This window comes from Drosophila mojavensis, unplaced genomic scaffold, assembly GCF_018153725.1.
Source record: "Drosophila mojavensis isolate 15081-1352.22 unplaced genomic scaffold, ASM1815372v1 contig_80, whole genome shotgun sequence".
Lineage (NCBI taxonomy): Eukaryota > Metazoa > Arthropoda > Insecta > Diptera > Drosophilidae > Drosophila > Drosophila mojavensis.
In genome coordinates, this window is record NW_025318906.1 from 16310375 (window position 1) to 16324932 (window position 14558).

The 14558-nt window shown below is 44.0% G+C and overlaps 1 protein-coding gene across 50 annotated transcripts in view; it reads left to right on the plus strand.

Annotated features, from left to right (window-relative positions):
- LOC6580205 (Down syndrome cell adhesion molecule-like protein Dscam2) overlaps positions 1-14558 on the plus strand; it is a 74497-nt gene that overhangs the window by 30629 nt on the left and 29310 nt on the right. For 39 of the 50 annotated variants that reach the window (XM_044011082.1, XM_044011055.1, XM_044011058.1 and 36 more), the window contains exons 6-7: positions 2046-2178; positions 13580-14424. In XM_044011082.1, coding sequence (XP_043867017.1) covers positions 2046-2178; positions 13580-14424 — 978 coding nt within the window. Of the gene's footprint in view, positions 1-1230; positions 1355-2045; positions 2179-2698; positions 2823-3394; positions 3519-4193; positions 4321-4817; positions 4942-5392; positions 5517-6379; positions 6504-7001; positions 7126-7455; positions 7580-8342; positions 8467-13579; positions 14425-14558 lie in introns of all 50 variants that reach the window. The other 11 variants (XM_044011083.1, XM_044011043.1, XM_044011049.1 and 8 more) reach the window with 10 other exon arrangements.

Sequence of the window (14558 nt, forward strand, 5' to 3'; positions counted from 1 at the left end):
ATATTCATATAAAATATTACTATTTTATAAGAATATGAATTTAAACTTATCGAAAATATATTAATATTATTAATACATTCAAAAGAACAAAATTAAAATTTTTTTTGGATTTTTGCTTATGATATATTTTTTAAATTAATAGTAATTGGTATAAAAATATTTCTTTTATTTATTAAAATAATATATTTAATTAGAAATATTGATAACTGAAGCTCAGAATAGCCAAGTAAATTTCATGCAAATAAATTAAGATGAAATTTAAAAAAGATTTAAAATGTTTGCACACATCTAAAGAATATGAAATGAACAATATAAAATTTATAAAATATCTGTTTTTATTTTTTTTTATTTTATTAATATTTAATAAAATTGCATGAAATTTTCTTAGCCTCATATAAATCTATCAGACCTTAAATACTTGGCTAAAATGCTATACATTTTTGGTCTGTTGATTTAAAATAAAATATTTGGAATATTTACTAAATTATTTAAATTATAAAATGCTTACTTTTATATATATTTCTATATAGACAATATAATTATATATTGTTGCTTAAAATAAAATTTTGCTTTATTTAATAAATTAATAAATTGAATAGAACAAAAAATATTCCAAATATAAAAGTTAAAACAAGGACAAATGTATATTATTATAATAATATTATACTTTTTCCTTGTTTGGCTTATGAGTTACTGAACCTACTCAGTAATTCATATAAATATTATAATAAATATTTGAACAGCAACAATATTTTGAATTCAATTTGCCATGTTCCCATATTCAATCAAAAAGATTTTTTGCTTAAAATCTCTTTCTTTGTGAAGGAACGAAATAGATTGAAATATTAAAATAAACTTGAAAATAAATTAAATATTGTTAAATTGAAGGCAAATTCAAAAAATTGTTGCATAGTACTAAATTGAAAACTGCCTGAATGTTGGGATAGGGTACTCGACAATGCAATGAGCTTGAAATAAAGCCAAATGAGAGTTCTAAAAATTTAAATGTCAGCTGTGGTCCGTTCTCAAAGAGCTTGCCTTACCGGGGTCCGGGGCATTTGAATTGAATAATTTCACGTGAAACTTCTTACGAAATGCGCCCAAGGTAAGTGCCAAACAATAACAACAACAACAATGGCTATATATATTTATATAGTTCTAGTCACATATATTTTTACCGCAATGCAAATCTAAAACTTCATTTCATTTTCCGTTTCGCTTCATTCACAGAACCAGTCGGCAGGGTTTCGCCCAAGTTTCCAACCACCCAAACCAGTAGCAGCTTTACGAGCGCGGCGAACAACAGCCTCACCTTGCTGTGTCCCGCTCAGGCATTCCCAGCGCCATTATTTAGGTGGGCCAGCCAATGACATTTCCCCAAGCTAGACCCAACTTTGGACAGTTTTCCACACAGACTGTATCCATAACTTAGAGCTTTCCCTTTTTTAAGAACCTGTTGCCAGCGTTGGTCCGCGTCTGCTCTCCGGCAACGATATTAAAGTAGTGCAATATGCAGCTGAGCGTACCATAAATTTGCTCTGCCCGGCACAATCGTATCCCGTGCCCTTATTTAGGTAAGACTTATCCCAACGTGAGGGCAGGCCGAGCTGAAGATTATTGAATAACTAGAACCTAATCATTCCTAGAGCCCGTGGGCAGTGTGGGGCCACGTCTCACGAGTGGCGACGAGTCTCGCATACTCAAAGTGCACTTGAATCAGAGCGCTACGCTTCTATGTCCTGCCCAGGCATATCCAGTGCCGTTTTTTAGGTAAACTAGCCCAACATTTAGGCTTTATTAAAATAGAAATTCCAATTTTCAATCTCTCTTTCCCCCTTCTAAAGAACCCGTTGGCAGTATTGGTCCCAGATTGACGGCTAACGATGATGCCATTCGAATTCCGAAAGTTTCCTTGGCCCAGAGCGCGACACTTATGTGTCCAGCTCAGGCCTATCCAATGCCCTTTTATAGGTAAACTAGCCCAACATTTAGGCATTCCATATACATTCATATTCACATGTATAAAACACAAACTTCCCATCTAGAGCCCGTTGGCAGCGTTAGTCCCCAGCTCAGTGGCAATGGCAATCAGGAGCACATAACACTCACCCGAGTTCCGCTAAATCAAAGCGTTTGCCTCATGTGCCCAGCTCAGGCCTATCCAGTGCCCTACTTTAGGTAATGCTACGTATCCCAACATAGGGCTGAGTTTTCTACAAAGTAGATTTGACAAGATTTGATAATATAAATTTGGATTTGGTATTTTAAAGAGCCTGTTGGCAGCGTTGGTCCCAAACTGACTTCTGGCGATGATTCGCGCACAACCAAAGTTCAGCTCTCGAATAGCATTACCTTGCTCTGTCCCGCTCAGGCTTTTCCAGTGCCCTTTTATAGGTAAGACTAGGATAGGAGTTATTCCTCATCTCCAAATTCAGACAGTTTTCGACTTGATATAATTAGTTTACCTACTTTACCTCACCTTTGCAGAGCCTGTGGGCAGCGTTAGTCCGAAAATCAGTACGGGCGAGGATTATAAACATATCAAAGCCAAAAGTTCCCAAGATCTGAGTTTGCTATGTCCCGCTCAGGCATATCCACAGCCTTTCTATAGGTAATAAGCGCTAGAGACCCTGACCTATGCGATCTAAGGCAGTTTTCAAATGGTTAGCTACAATAAGTTAGTTTCCTTCACTTGCAGAGCCCATTGGCAGCGTAAGTCCCAAAATATCGAATGCGGATGATCTGAAACATGTGAAAGTTAAGAATCAGCACAGCCTTAGTCTTCTATGTCCCGCTCAGGGCTATCCACAGCCAGCTTATAGGTAATATATTTGAAGTACCAGCCCAACATCTCAGCTGATTTAGGGAGTTTTCTGGTCGTTTCCTGCGAGTTTCCTCCAAGCTTTTTTATCCCATCAACATTTCGCAGAGCCCGTTGGGAGTGTGGCGCCCAAGCTGAACTTTCTTGAGCGCTTCAAAATGATGCAAACTCAGCTTGGCAACAGTTTCAACATACAGTGCCCAGTGCAATCGTATCCAATGCCAGTTTTCAAGTAAGATGAGTCTACAAGTCTCCCAACATTCAGTTAGTTCTGACATTGTAAAATCGAGTATTTGATATTAGAGTGAACTGCGTTTTCTAGAGCCCGTTGGCAGCGTCCGTCCCAAAGTGAATCCGCAAGACAAACACCAGTTCATAGACGTGGAACTGAATAACAGTTACTCACTGCTCTGCCCGGCTCAGTCCTATCCAACACCGGCCTTTAGGTAGGTGCAAGTCGTTGTTACCTCAGCCACACCAATAGACAGGCAGACAGACAGACAGACAGTCAGACAGTTTTCAGTGCATGTTCGGGCATGAAATTAAAAAGGGAATACGAATTTTATATTGTAGAACCCGTTGGCTCTGTCAAGCCCAAAATAAACGTGCAGGACAAGCTGCAGACACGCGAGATAGCCCAGCAGGCCGGATTCGCCCTGCTCTGCCCGGCCCAATCATATCCGATGCCCGCCTTCAGGTACACCCATAACTCCTTTGGCATGTCTCGCAGCCATTTTGTGAGCTCTAAATTTTACAAATTGCCCAATTTACGAGCAGTTGACCAAGGCATATTATGCAATTAAATTGTTTATGTTGTTAGACCAAACGTCAGTTCCTCAGCTCCTTGGGCAGTTTTCAAATAATCCGTGGCAATGTCTTACATTTTGCTTATGCTTACAGAGCCAATTGGCCGTTGCCTCTGTGCCACCCAAACTGAATCTACTCGAGAGAGTGCGCACCATGGAAGTTCCCCTGGGCTCTCAATATGCCATGCAGTGTCCGGGCCAAGCCTTTCCAGTGCCCATTAACAGGTGATGAGCTAGCTTAGCTGTATATCCCTCTCAACTTCAGGCTGCTTTCAATTTAGCATCTATTTCGATAGGTTTTAATGTTGCTGATATTCCAGAACCCATTGGCGCTGTTCCACCCAAAATTCTCAACATCAATGACAAATTTCAATTGATGCAAGTGAAGCTGGGCTACGATTTCTCCATGCAGTGTCCTGGCCAGGCGTATCCTGTGCCCATTGTTAGGTTAGTTATATTTGTTTGCTCTGATTATAGAGTCCCTACCAACATTTGAGGTTTTCTAGTTTCTACTATAAATATTTCTTTTATGTTTATTAGAGCTCTTAATACTCGTAATATTTCAGAACCCATTGGCGCTGTTCCACCCAAAATTCTAAATATCCATGACAAATTTCAATTGATGCAAGTGAAGCTGGGCTACGATTTCTCCATGCAGTGTCCTGGCCAGGCGTATCCTGTGCCGGTCGTTCGGTTAGTAACGCTTGCTCATGCAAGTCGCATTGTCCCAGCCCACATTTCAGGCTTTATAGATTCTAAAACTTCAATAATTCCATGACAAATATTTATATTTTTTAATTAGAAGCAATTGGCTCAGTGCCACCAAAAATTACCAATCTGCACGACAAGTTTCAGTTCGTTCAAGCGAAACTGAGCGAGGATTATGCTATGCAATGTCCTGGCCAGGCATATCCCGTGCCCATCGTTCGGTTAGTTTTAGCCTAATATGTCGTTTCGTAGAGCCCGTGGGATCTGTGCCACCAAAAATTAGCAGTCTGCATGACAAGTTTCAGGTTCTGCAAGTCAAGTTGCATGAGGATTACGACATGCAATGTCCTGGCCAGGCATATCCCGTGCCCATTGTTAGGTTAGTTCGAGCAACCCTTTGTCAACATTCACTTGGATATTTGATATTTTCTTTTTATTATGAAATAAGCAAGTCGAAATAATTGAAAATGTTACCATTGTAGAACCCGTTGGCTCTGTGGCGCCCAAAGTTGATACACGCGATGAATTCACCTTTGCGCGCACCCAACTAGGCCTATCCAAGGCGCTCATTTGCCCAGCTCAGTCGTACCCCATGCCAGCATTTAGGTAAATAGCTAGCCTAACATTCAGGTCTACATCATTTGCATTCTCTACCCATAGAACCGGTGGGCAGTGTTGCCCCCAAAGTTGATATTAAAGACGAGATCAACTATGCTCGCGCCGCGCTCAATCATAGTCTAGCCATAGTTTGTCCAGCACAATCGTATCCGGTTCCTATGTTTAGGTAAGACCCGCTCAGCATTCAGGCAAGGCTCTGCTCTCCATTTGGCACTTTATTAAGATTCTCGATCCTTGCAGAGCCCGTGGGCAGTGTGGCGCCCAAGGTCGATCCCAATGATCGCATAAAATGGGTAGATAAGCCAAAGGGCATATCCCTTAGTTTGCTTTGTCCTGCTCAATCGTATCCCACGCCCGCAGCTCGGTAAGCCACTCCCTCTCAGGCAGTTTTCAATGTAGGTTTTGAAATGGTGGGTTAAGTTAATCTCTCAATTCGCAGAGCCTGTGGGAAGTGTCGCGCCCAAAGTCGATGTCAAAGATCGCATAACGTGGCTTGATAAGCCTCAGGGACAGGCCTTAAGCCTGCTCTGCCCAGCTCAGTCGTATCCCATGCCCGCTTACAGGTATGATCCATCCTGAGGCAGTGTTCAAAGAGAAATTTAAGGTGCTCACATGAGAAAATCTTTACAGAGCCTGTTGGCAGCGTGGCACCCAAAGTTGATATGCATGACAAAATGGACTTTGCCATAAAAAGATCAAATACCTCTCTAAATCTATTTTGCAAAGCTCAGGGTTATCCTATGCCAGCATTTAGGTATATCAAAACAACCCTATTTAGGCAGTTGAACATGTTTATTGTATATTCGTTTTACATACTGATTTTCTTGTTGTAGAACCCATTGGCACTGTGGCGCCCAAAGTTGATTTGAAAGATAAAGTCGCAATGTCTGTTATAAGACTCGCTCAGCCATTGAGCTTAATTTGTCCAGCGCAAGGTTATCCTATGCCAGCATTTAGGTGAGGCCACAGGCAGTTTCTATTGTAGTATATATATATGAGCTTATCGTAATCCTCCACAGAACCCATTGGCTCTGTGCCGCCCAAGGTGGACATGAATGACAAGCTGACGTTTTCCTCAAAGTCTTTGAATGCATCCTTGAGCATACTCTGTCCAGCTCAGAGCTATCCAATGCCCGCGTTTAGGTGAGCCCCTAGAAACATTCAGGCAGTTTCCCCTATCGAATATCCAGTTCTTTATATGGATTGCCTTTGCAGAACCCGTTGGCTCTGTGGCGCCCAAAGTTGACATAAATGATAAAGTCAAAATATCCATCATCAAATCGACAAATTCCTTAAGTTTGGTCTGCCCAGCTCAGGGCTATCCAATGCCAGCCTTTAGGTAATACAAAGTCGAGTACCTTTTGACCCACAGCAGTTTGTAGAATCAGAGTTTTGTTGTTTCTCACATGTTTTCTAAAATTTACAGAACCCGTTGGCTCTGTGGCGCCCAAAGTAGAAATTAAGGATAAAGCTGGCATATTTTTGGCCAAAGCCGAGAACTCCTTAGCTCTGCTTTGTCCGGCTCAGTCGTATCCCATGCCCGCTTATAGGTAATACCCTAATTCAATACTTGGGCAGTCTAGGTATATATTGCTAGCTTATTGAATTCGACTTTTCAGAGCCTGTGGGCAGCGTGGCGCCCAAAGTAGAAATCAAAGATAAATTGGGTATCTTCTTGGCGAAATCGAATCGATCTATGGCGCTGTTATGTCCCGCTCAGTCCTATCCAATGCCAGCGTTTAGGTAAGCCATGGGCGTCTAGTTCTCTGCGACATTCAGGCCGTTTGCTAGCTAAAGTTAGGATCTAACTGAACTCAATCGCCATTTACAGAGCCAATTGGCAGTGTTGCGCCTCGTGTGAATCGCAAGGATGAGTTCAATCATGATCGCATAAGCACAACTCAAGCGATTGCCATACAATGTCCGGCCCAGTCGTATCCTGTGCCCACCTATAGGTAAATCGAGTCGAGTATCCTTTGTCCCTGGCAGTTTTCCCAGTTGATATCTGAGCCTAGTCCCCTATTCAATTGTGAACTCACTCTCTGCAGAGCCGGTGGGCAGCGTGGCGCCACGTGTCAACAAACAGGATGGCCTGACACGCGACAGCATTCGAGCGGGCCGGACCGTTGCCATTTTCTGTCCTGCTCAGGCCTATCCGGTGCCCTTGTATAGGTAAAACTTTTCCAATTATAGCTGAGTAAAGCCGTCAAGCATCATTGGCTGCAAATTGTAATTAGCCATAAGCTTCCTCCTCCTCCGCCCCCTCGCTCACCTCTCGCTGTCGCATGATTAAACCCATTCACTCATAACAGCAGCCTGGTCAAAACAATGTTGTCACGCAATTGTTATGATGGCTTGAGCTTCGGCTTAGTTGCTTCACTTCCATTTCCACTTTCGATGAGTCCCAAATTCTAAGCAGTTTTCAAAGTATGCCACTTAGTCTCTTGTTGTTATTGTTATTGTTGTGCTTCCTTGACTTTCTAATGAGTTGTTCAATTTAAGAGCCCGTTGGCAGCGTGCCGCCCAAAATTAGCATCGGGGAGCGGCGCAAGGATGCCGAGGTGCCCGTCCATGGAGATCTGAGCATCTTTTGTCCAGCCCAGTCCTATCCAGTGCCAGCCTATAGGTAAGCGGCCCAGGTCTTTGTATTCCTATTCAAGGCAGTTTTCAAGTGTTAGCTCAGAGCTCTTCTCAAGGCATTTCAATTATAAGGCAATTCAATTAAAAATATGTTTTCCCTAGAACCCGTTGGCTCTGTTGGGCCCAAAATAAGTGTTGGTGAACGCCTGAAAGATGCAGCCGCTCAGCTCGGTTCGACTTTTACGCTCTTTTGCCCCGCCCAATCGTATCCAGTGCCAGGCTTTAGGTAAACTCCAGTTCCTTCTAAACCACATTCAGGCAGTTTATTAGCTCTTAGAGTTGAACATTAATTGAGTTAATATTTATGTGTTTTCTTAGAGCCCGTTGGCAGCGTTGCGCCTAAAATCAGTGTTGAGAATCGTCTTAAGAATGCCGAAGCCCGTGTGGGCGCTAGTTTTACGCTCTTTTGCCCTGGTCAAGCCTATCCAATGCCATTTTTTAGGTAAAAGGGAATCTATAACTAACTTCAGGCAGTTTTTATAGACTATTGGAGAAGTAGTTTAATTTTAATTAAATATCTTTAGAGCCTGTGGGCACAGTGGGTCCACGTCTTACCTCTGGCGACAAGACCCGCAATGTGGATGTCTTACTGGGCAACAGCTTTACTTTGCTCTGTCCCGCTCAGGCCTATCCAGTGCCATTTTTTAGGTAAAGCCCCAAGTTTTATAGGCAATTTTTAAAGGCATTCAGTCAGTTTTCAATCAAGATTCCATTTAGAGATATGGTAAATTATTTACCTTCATTTGCAGAGCCCATCAGCGGCGCAGCTCCACGCGTTGCTCTTATACAGAAAAACAATCTTGAATATGTTGCAGTACAGGCAAACGTAGCCATAGTCTGTCCAGCTCAGGGTTATCCTGTGCCTGCCTTTCGGTAAGGTTATCGCTGCACTTATCCTATCCTTTACAGTCAGGCAGTTGGGATTTTATTCTATGTAGATGATCATATGTAAATGAATATTTCTCTTAGAGCCCATTAGCAGCACTGTGCCCAAAGTAGTCTCCCTGGCCAAATTCGATATGAAAACGCATGCTGGCGCCAGCACCTTGTCCTTGCTATGCCCTGCTCAGGGCTATCCCGTGCCAATATTTAGGTAAATCTATCATCAAGTTTAAAGAGTACTCAACATTCAGGTGTTTTAGTAAGTTTATCCTAGCTCTTTGCTTAAGCCTTGAATCAATTATTTCAGAGCCTGTTTCGAGCACGGCGCCCAAAGTGCCGCCACTGCAGTCGCGCCCTTTGATTGTGGCTGCTCGAACCAGCATTTCCATATTGTGCCCAGCTCAGGGCTATCCCGCGCCTAGTTTTCGGTAAGCTAACCAATGGACTCCCCATTCCCACCCAACAGTTTGGCAGTTTTTCAAATTATTTATTATAATTCACTAAACTTTCGCTGGCATTTTCAGAGCCTATTGGCAGTAGTCCGCCCAAGATAAATGCATTGACGTATAAACCGAATACGGTTGAATTCCATTCATCCACTGCTATTCTTTGTCCTGCTCAGGGCTATCCAGCGCCTAGCTTTAGGTGTGTTAGTGTACATGCATATATAAAGTATTCTAAACCAACATCAGGCTAGCATTATTTACAATTTCTCACTGCATTAACAAACACTTTACAGAGCCCATTTCAAGCACCGCCCCTAGAACACCAGAACTGGTTCAGAAACCCATCGAACTGCGTCAGGCTCAAACGATTTCTCTGCTTTGTCCAGCTCAGGGCTATCCAGCACCCGGTTTTCGGTAAGCCGAAACTCAACATTCAGTGGCAATTTTTACAGAGTGTCTCACAAGATTTTTGTTTTGATTATGTGTAGAGCCCGTTGGCGGCAAGGCGCCCACTCTGCTCTCCAATGATATCAAACGCTCGTGGATCGAGCGCATGTTGTCCACGAATTTGGCATTATTTTGCCCAGCTCAAGCTTATCCAGTGCCAGCATTCAGGTTAGACTGAGAATTAGCAAAACATAGAGTTAATTTGGCTAAGTTATAGATTAATTGGAGATCTGTAGATATCTATAATGATGATATGATCGATTTGATATGACTTTCAGAGCCCGTTTCAAGCACGGCGCCGCGCATTCCCTCCATAATGAGTAAACCCTTCGAGCTGCATGCGGGCACAGATATCTCGCTGCTTTGTCCAGCTCAGGGCTATCCGGCGCCAAGTTTTCGGTAACTGTTTATTTGTCTATAATCTACCCCAGTCCAACATTCCAGTCAGTCGCAATAAAAGATAATAAAATTCCTCAAATACATATACCTTAATAGAACCCGTTTCGGCAAAGGGTCCCACGCTCTCCATTGATACGAAATGGTCAGGAATTGAGCGACAGCGCGGCATAGATATAGTTCTGCTGTGTCCGGCGCAGGCATTTCCGGTGCCCATCAGCAGGTTAGTCGGCAGCCATTCGTGGCATAATGCGTGCCTTTCATAATGTATGAGACGTGTGAACTTTAACCCCAAGCGAGGGGCCAATCACTGGTTCATTCATAAAATGTGCGCGCCAACATGAACAGACACCAATAAAAACACAGACAGACTGACAAACACAAGCACAGTCTGACACACGCACACACAAACAACACACAGACAAGCTGAAGCACTAGCGAAATAGGCGCAAACACACTCATAAAAAGTAAGCTAAATAAACAAACCGTAAATCGGCGGCAACGGGAGATTCATAGAGGAGCACCGCAAGCAAGGCAATTCAAATGCAGCCCTTGCCACTCACTCACTCACTCGCTCACTCGCTCTGCTTTGTTTGCATGTGTGCGTAGCTAGTGTTTGTAAACAAACGCACAACACAGCTGTTCGCTCTCTCGTGCTCTCTGCGCGCACTGCGCATGCTCGTGCTCCACACGAAATTTCCCATAACAAACTTCCCCTACATGCGCACGCCGTTGTTTGTGTGTATCGTGTGGATGGCATGCATCTCGCTCGCACACCGGTTTCTTGAATGAACGCACGTTTTTGGGTCAACTTTCGCTTGTTGTTTTCAGCTCGACTCTTTCCCCGCCACCTGTTGCCGCCGCGAGCACAGAGTGCGCATGCCCCATGGTTGTTGTTGCTGTTAAGTTTTTGGTAACCTTAAGCTTAGCATTGACCCCAATAAAATATGCATTGAGTGCGTCAGTTATTGCCGGCTTTGTCTTTTACTGCTGCCTCTCACTTTCCCTTTCTTCTATAACTTGGTGCCGGCGAAGTTCAACGTATTTGGGGGTTGCCCTGACTTTCGCAGTCTGTGTCAACAGGTCACGTTCACAACAAACGAGTAAAAGGTCAAAGTTAATCTTAAAGTGGCAATAGTTTATTATTTACGAGTGTGTTTTACTCGAGTTTCTAATACGCGTTAAAGGGCGCCAAGTTCAAATTTCCCATCTTCAGGCTAGTTAAAATTTCCCCTATTTATTCAGGCAGTTTTCGATAGATATTTGCAAATAGTGGTCAATTATTTAATGTTTAAACGCTTTAATTTTCTTAGAGCCCATTGGCTCCAAAGCTCCCGCTGTGCCCGCGGGCGTGCAAACATTCCAACAAGTGGTTCCATTGGGCGCTAGTTTCGCAATGCTCTGCCAGGCGCAGGCGTTTCCAGTGCCTGTTTTTAGGTAATGCCAAGTCTAGTACCCTATAAAAAGCACCTGTTTACCTAGGCAACATTCAGCCAGTTGTTAGTCTAATATTAAATACATTCAATGTGTATTTATTTTTAAGAACCTGTTGGCTTCAAGGCGCCCAGTTTTCCCAGCGTGGCCTCAACCTTTACCATAAACGCGCCGCAGCAGAGCAGCTTGGCCCTGACGTGTGAGGCTCAGGCATATCCAGTGCCAATATTTAGGTAGGCTAGGATTTAGAGCTTCGATTAACGCTTGTCAACTGGTTCTGTTAGCCCTAGGCAAATAGTCTAAATATGTATTTTACTTTGCTTTTAGAGCCTGTCGGCGCTAAGGCACCAACATTTTCGAGCGACTCCAAGGGCAGCATTTTTGAGCGTTCCATTAATGCTAGTTTCGCTCTATTATGCCAGGCACAAGCTTTTCCTGTGCCCATTATTAGGCAAGTTTAAGCGGCTTACTTTTTATTCAGGCAGTTTTCTGTAGTGTCTTGATAGATTTGTAATAAATTTATGAGTTTCTTTGTAGAGCCCATTGGCTCCAGAGCACCCACATTTTCGACGGACTATAACTCATTTTCATATGCGCGAGCTGTGGGCCAGAGTTTTGCATTGCTGTGTCAGGCGCAGGCATATCCAGTACCCCAACAAAGGTAGACTCTACTTTGTGGTCTAGCTTGCTTTCAGGCAGTTTTCGTAGTTAGCTAAATTATTTAAATTGCATTCACAGAACCCATTGGAGCCAGAGCACCAACGTTTTCAACAGATTCCAATTCGTTTTCATACACCCGAGATGTGGGTCAGAGTTTTGCATTGCTTTGTCAGGCTCAAGCTTATCCAGTGCCCACAATGAGGTAGTGTCCCCATAAACCTTTCCTTCAGGCAGTTTTCAATTCCCTATATTTGACCTGTATATATTATACAATGCACTTTCAGAGCCTGTCGGTGCGAAGGCTCCCACTTTTGCAAGCTCTTCGAAAATCTCTAGTTTGCTCGGGCCCAGCTCAGGCGATATTGTGTTGCTCTGCCAGGCTCAGGCCTATCCAGTGCCCTTTTTTAGGTACAAATTCAGACAGTTTTTTATGCTGACCCTATTTTATTTTCCTAGAACCTGTCAGCGCAAAAGGTCCTACCTTCGCTTCCGATATGAAAAGTTATACATTTGTGCGGCATTTTGGCCAGAGTTTTGCATTGCTGTGTCAGGCTCAAGCATATCCAGTGCCCTTGATAAGGTAGACCCGAACCCCTTCAGTCAGTTTTCAGCTCACTCATATTTCATTTTGATAAACTGTATATTTTCTATAGAACCAATTGGTGCTCGAGTACCTAGCTTCTCGGGCGAGTCGAAAAGCTTTACGTTTGTCAAGGAGATTTCCACTAGTTTTGCTCTACTCTGTCAGGCTCAGGCGTTTCCCGTGCCAATTATACGGTTAGTCGGGCAGTTTTCTACTATTGGAATAAATAGAAGAATATAATAAGAATATCTATAGAATGTATTCCACATGGCAAGTTCAATATGTTTTGCAGAACCTGTGGGCAGTGTGGCGCCTAAAATTTCCGGTGGTCGCTTACAAGAGTTGACAATCTCAGCTGCCAATGACCTGGCTATGCTGTGCCTGGGTCAATCGTATCCAACACCAGCATTTAGGTAACGTGCTGAGAGTTCCCGCTTTGTTCAGGCAGTTTTCAGGGTTTCCTTCAATCAGAAATTTAGATGCATTATATTTCAGAGCCGATTGGCAGCGTAGCTCCCACCATATCGGGCGATCGCTTGCAGGAGCTAACGCGCAAGATCGGACTTAGCTTCTCCATACTGTGCCAGGGACAAGCATATCCTATGCCTGCTTTTAGGTACTACAAAAAAACTTTCAAGAATCCCTAGAGTTCAGGCAGTTCGTATACATTGTTGGCATTCCCTTCAAGTTCGATCATGTTGAAATTTACAGAGCCCATTGGTCATGTCAAGCCTCGCATCGCCATCAAGAGCATTGAAATCAATGAGGTTCCCTTGAGTGAAACTTTTGTAGGCCATTGTCCGGGGCAGGGTTACCCAGTGCCTGTTTATAGGTAGCTACATTTCTGTTAGGGCGTTTGTGCTTAGGAGCTTTTTTCCACTCCCCCAAAGCGGTTCACAGAACAAGCAAATGATTTGAGCACAGCTCGCAGTTAAGGTAGGTATAATCAGAGATCAGTTACTCATGAGGCTACGGACCAAGTAAGTATTGAGACTCCTCCTGGATCCTGGATCTGTGACTGCTGTGACTGTTAATTGCGGGACCTTTCCCCTATGCCATTTGCTCGTTCTGTGTCCGCTCTCCTCTGCCAACTTGAATCGCTTGACTTGTTTTTACTCACCTGTATCTCTCATTCCAGATGGTATAAATTCATTGAGGGCACCACACGTAAGCAGGCCGTTGTGTTGAACGATCGCGTCAAACAGGTTTCGGGCACACTCATCATCAAGGATGCCGTTGTCGAGGACTCGGGCAAATATCTGTGCGTCGTCAACAATTCCGTGGGCGGCGAGAGCGTCGAGACGGTGCTCACTGTCACTGCACCACTGTCAGCCAAAATCGATCCACCCACTCAGACCATTGACTTCGGACGCCCCGCTGTGTTCACCTGCCAGTACACCGGCAATCCAATCAAGACTGTTAGCTGGATGAAGGACGGCAAGGCCATTGGACACAGTGACTCCGTGCTGAGGATCGAATCTGTTAAGAAAGAGGACAAGGGCATGTATCAATGTTTTGTGCGCAACGATCAGGAATCCGCCGAGGCCAGCGCTGAGCTGAAGCTTGGTGGCCGTTTCGATCCACCCGTCATTCGCCAGGCCTTCCAGGAGGAGACCATGGAGCCCGGACCAAGTGTTTTCCTCAAGTGTGTGGCTGGCGGCAATCCCACGCCCGAAATCTCCTGGGAACTGGATGGCAAGAAGATCGCCAACAACGACAGATACCAAGTGGGCCAATATGTGACTGTGAACGGCGATGTCGTCTCCTATTTGAATATCACCTCCGTGCATGCCAACGACGGTGGCCTCTACAAGTGCATAGCTAAATCGAAAGTGGGCGTGGCAGAGCATTCGGCCAAACTCAATGTCTACGGCCTGCCCTACATTCGCCAAATGGAGAAGAAGGCAATTGTCGCTGGCGAAACTCTAATGGTCACTTGCCCTGTTGCTGGTTATCCCATCGATTCCATTGTCTGGGAGCGAGGTGAGTAATTGAGGGAGATTAGAGGTTTGCACAGATTAGAAAATCAAGTGAACGATGTGGAGTGCTAAGCCGGGGGACAGAGAGGCACAGAGAGCTCTCTCGTAAGACGAACTGAATGAGTGGGAATGCGAGTA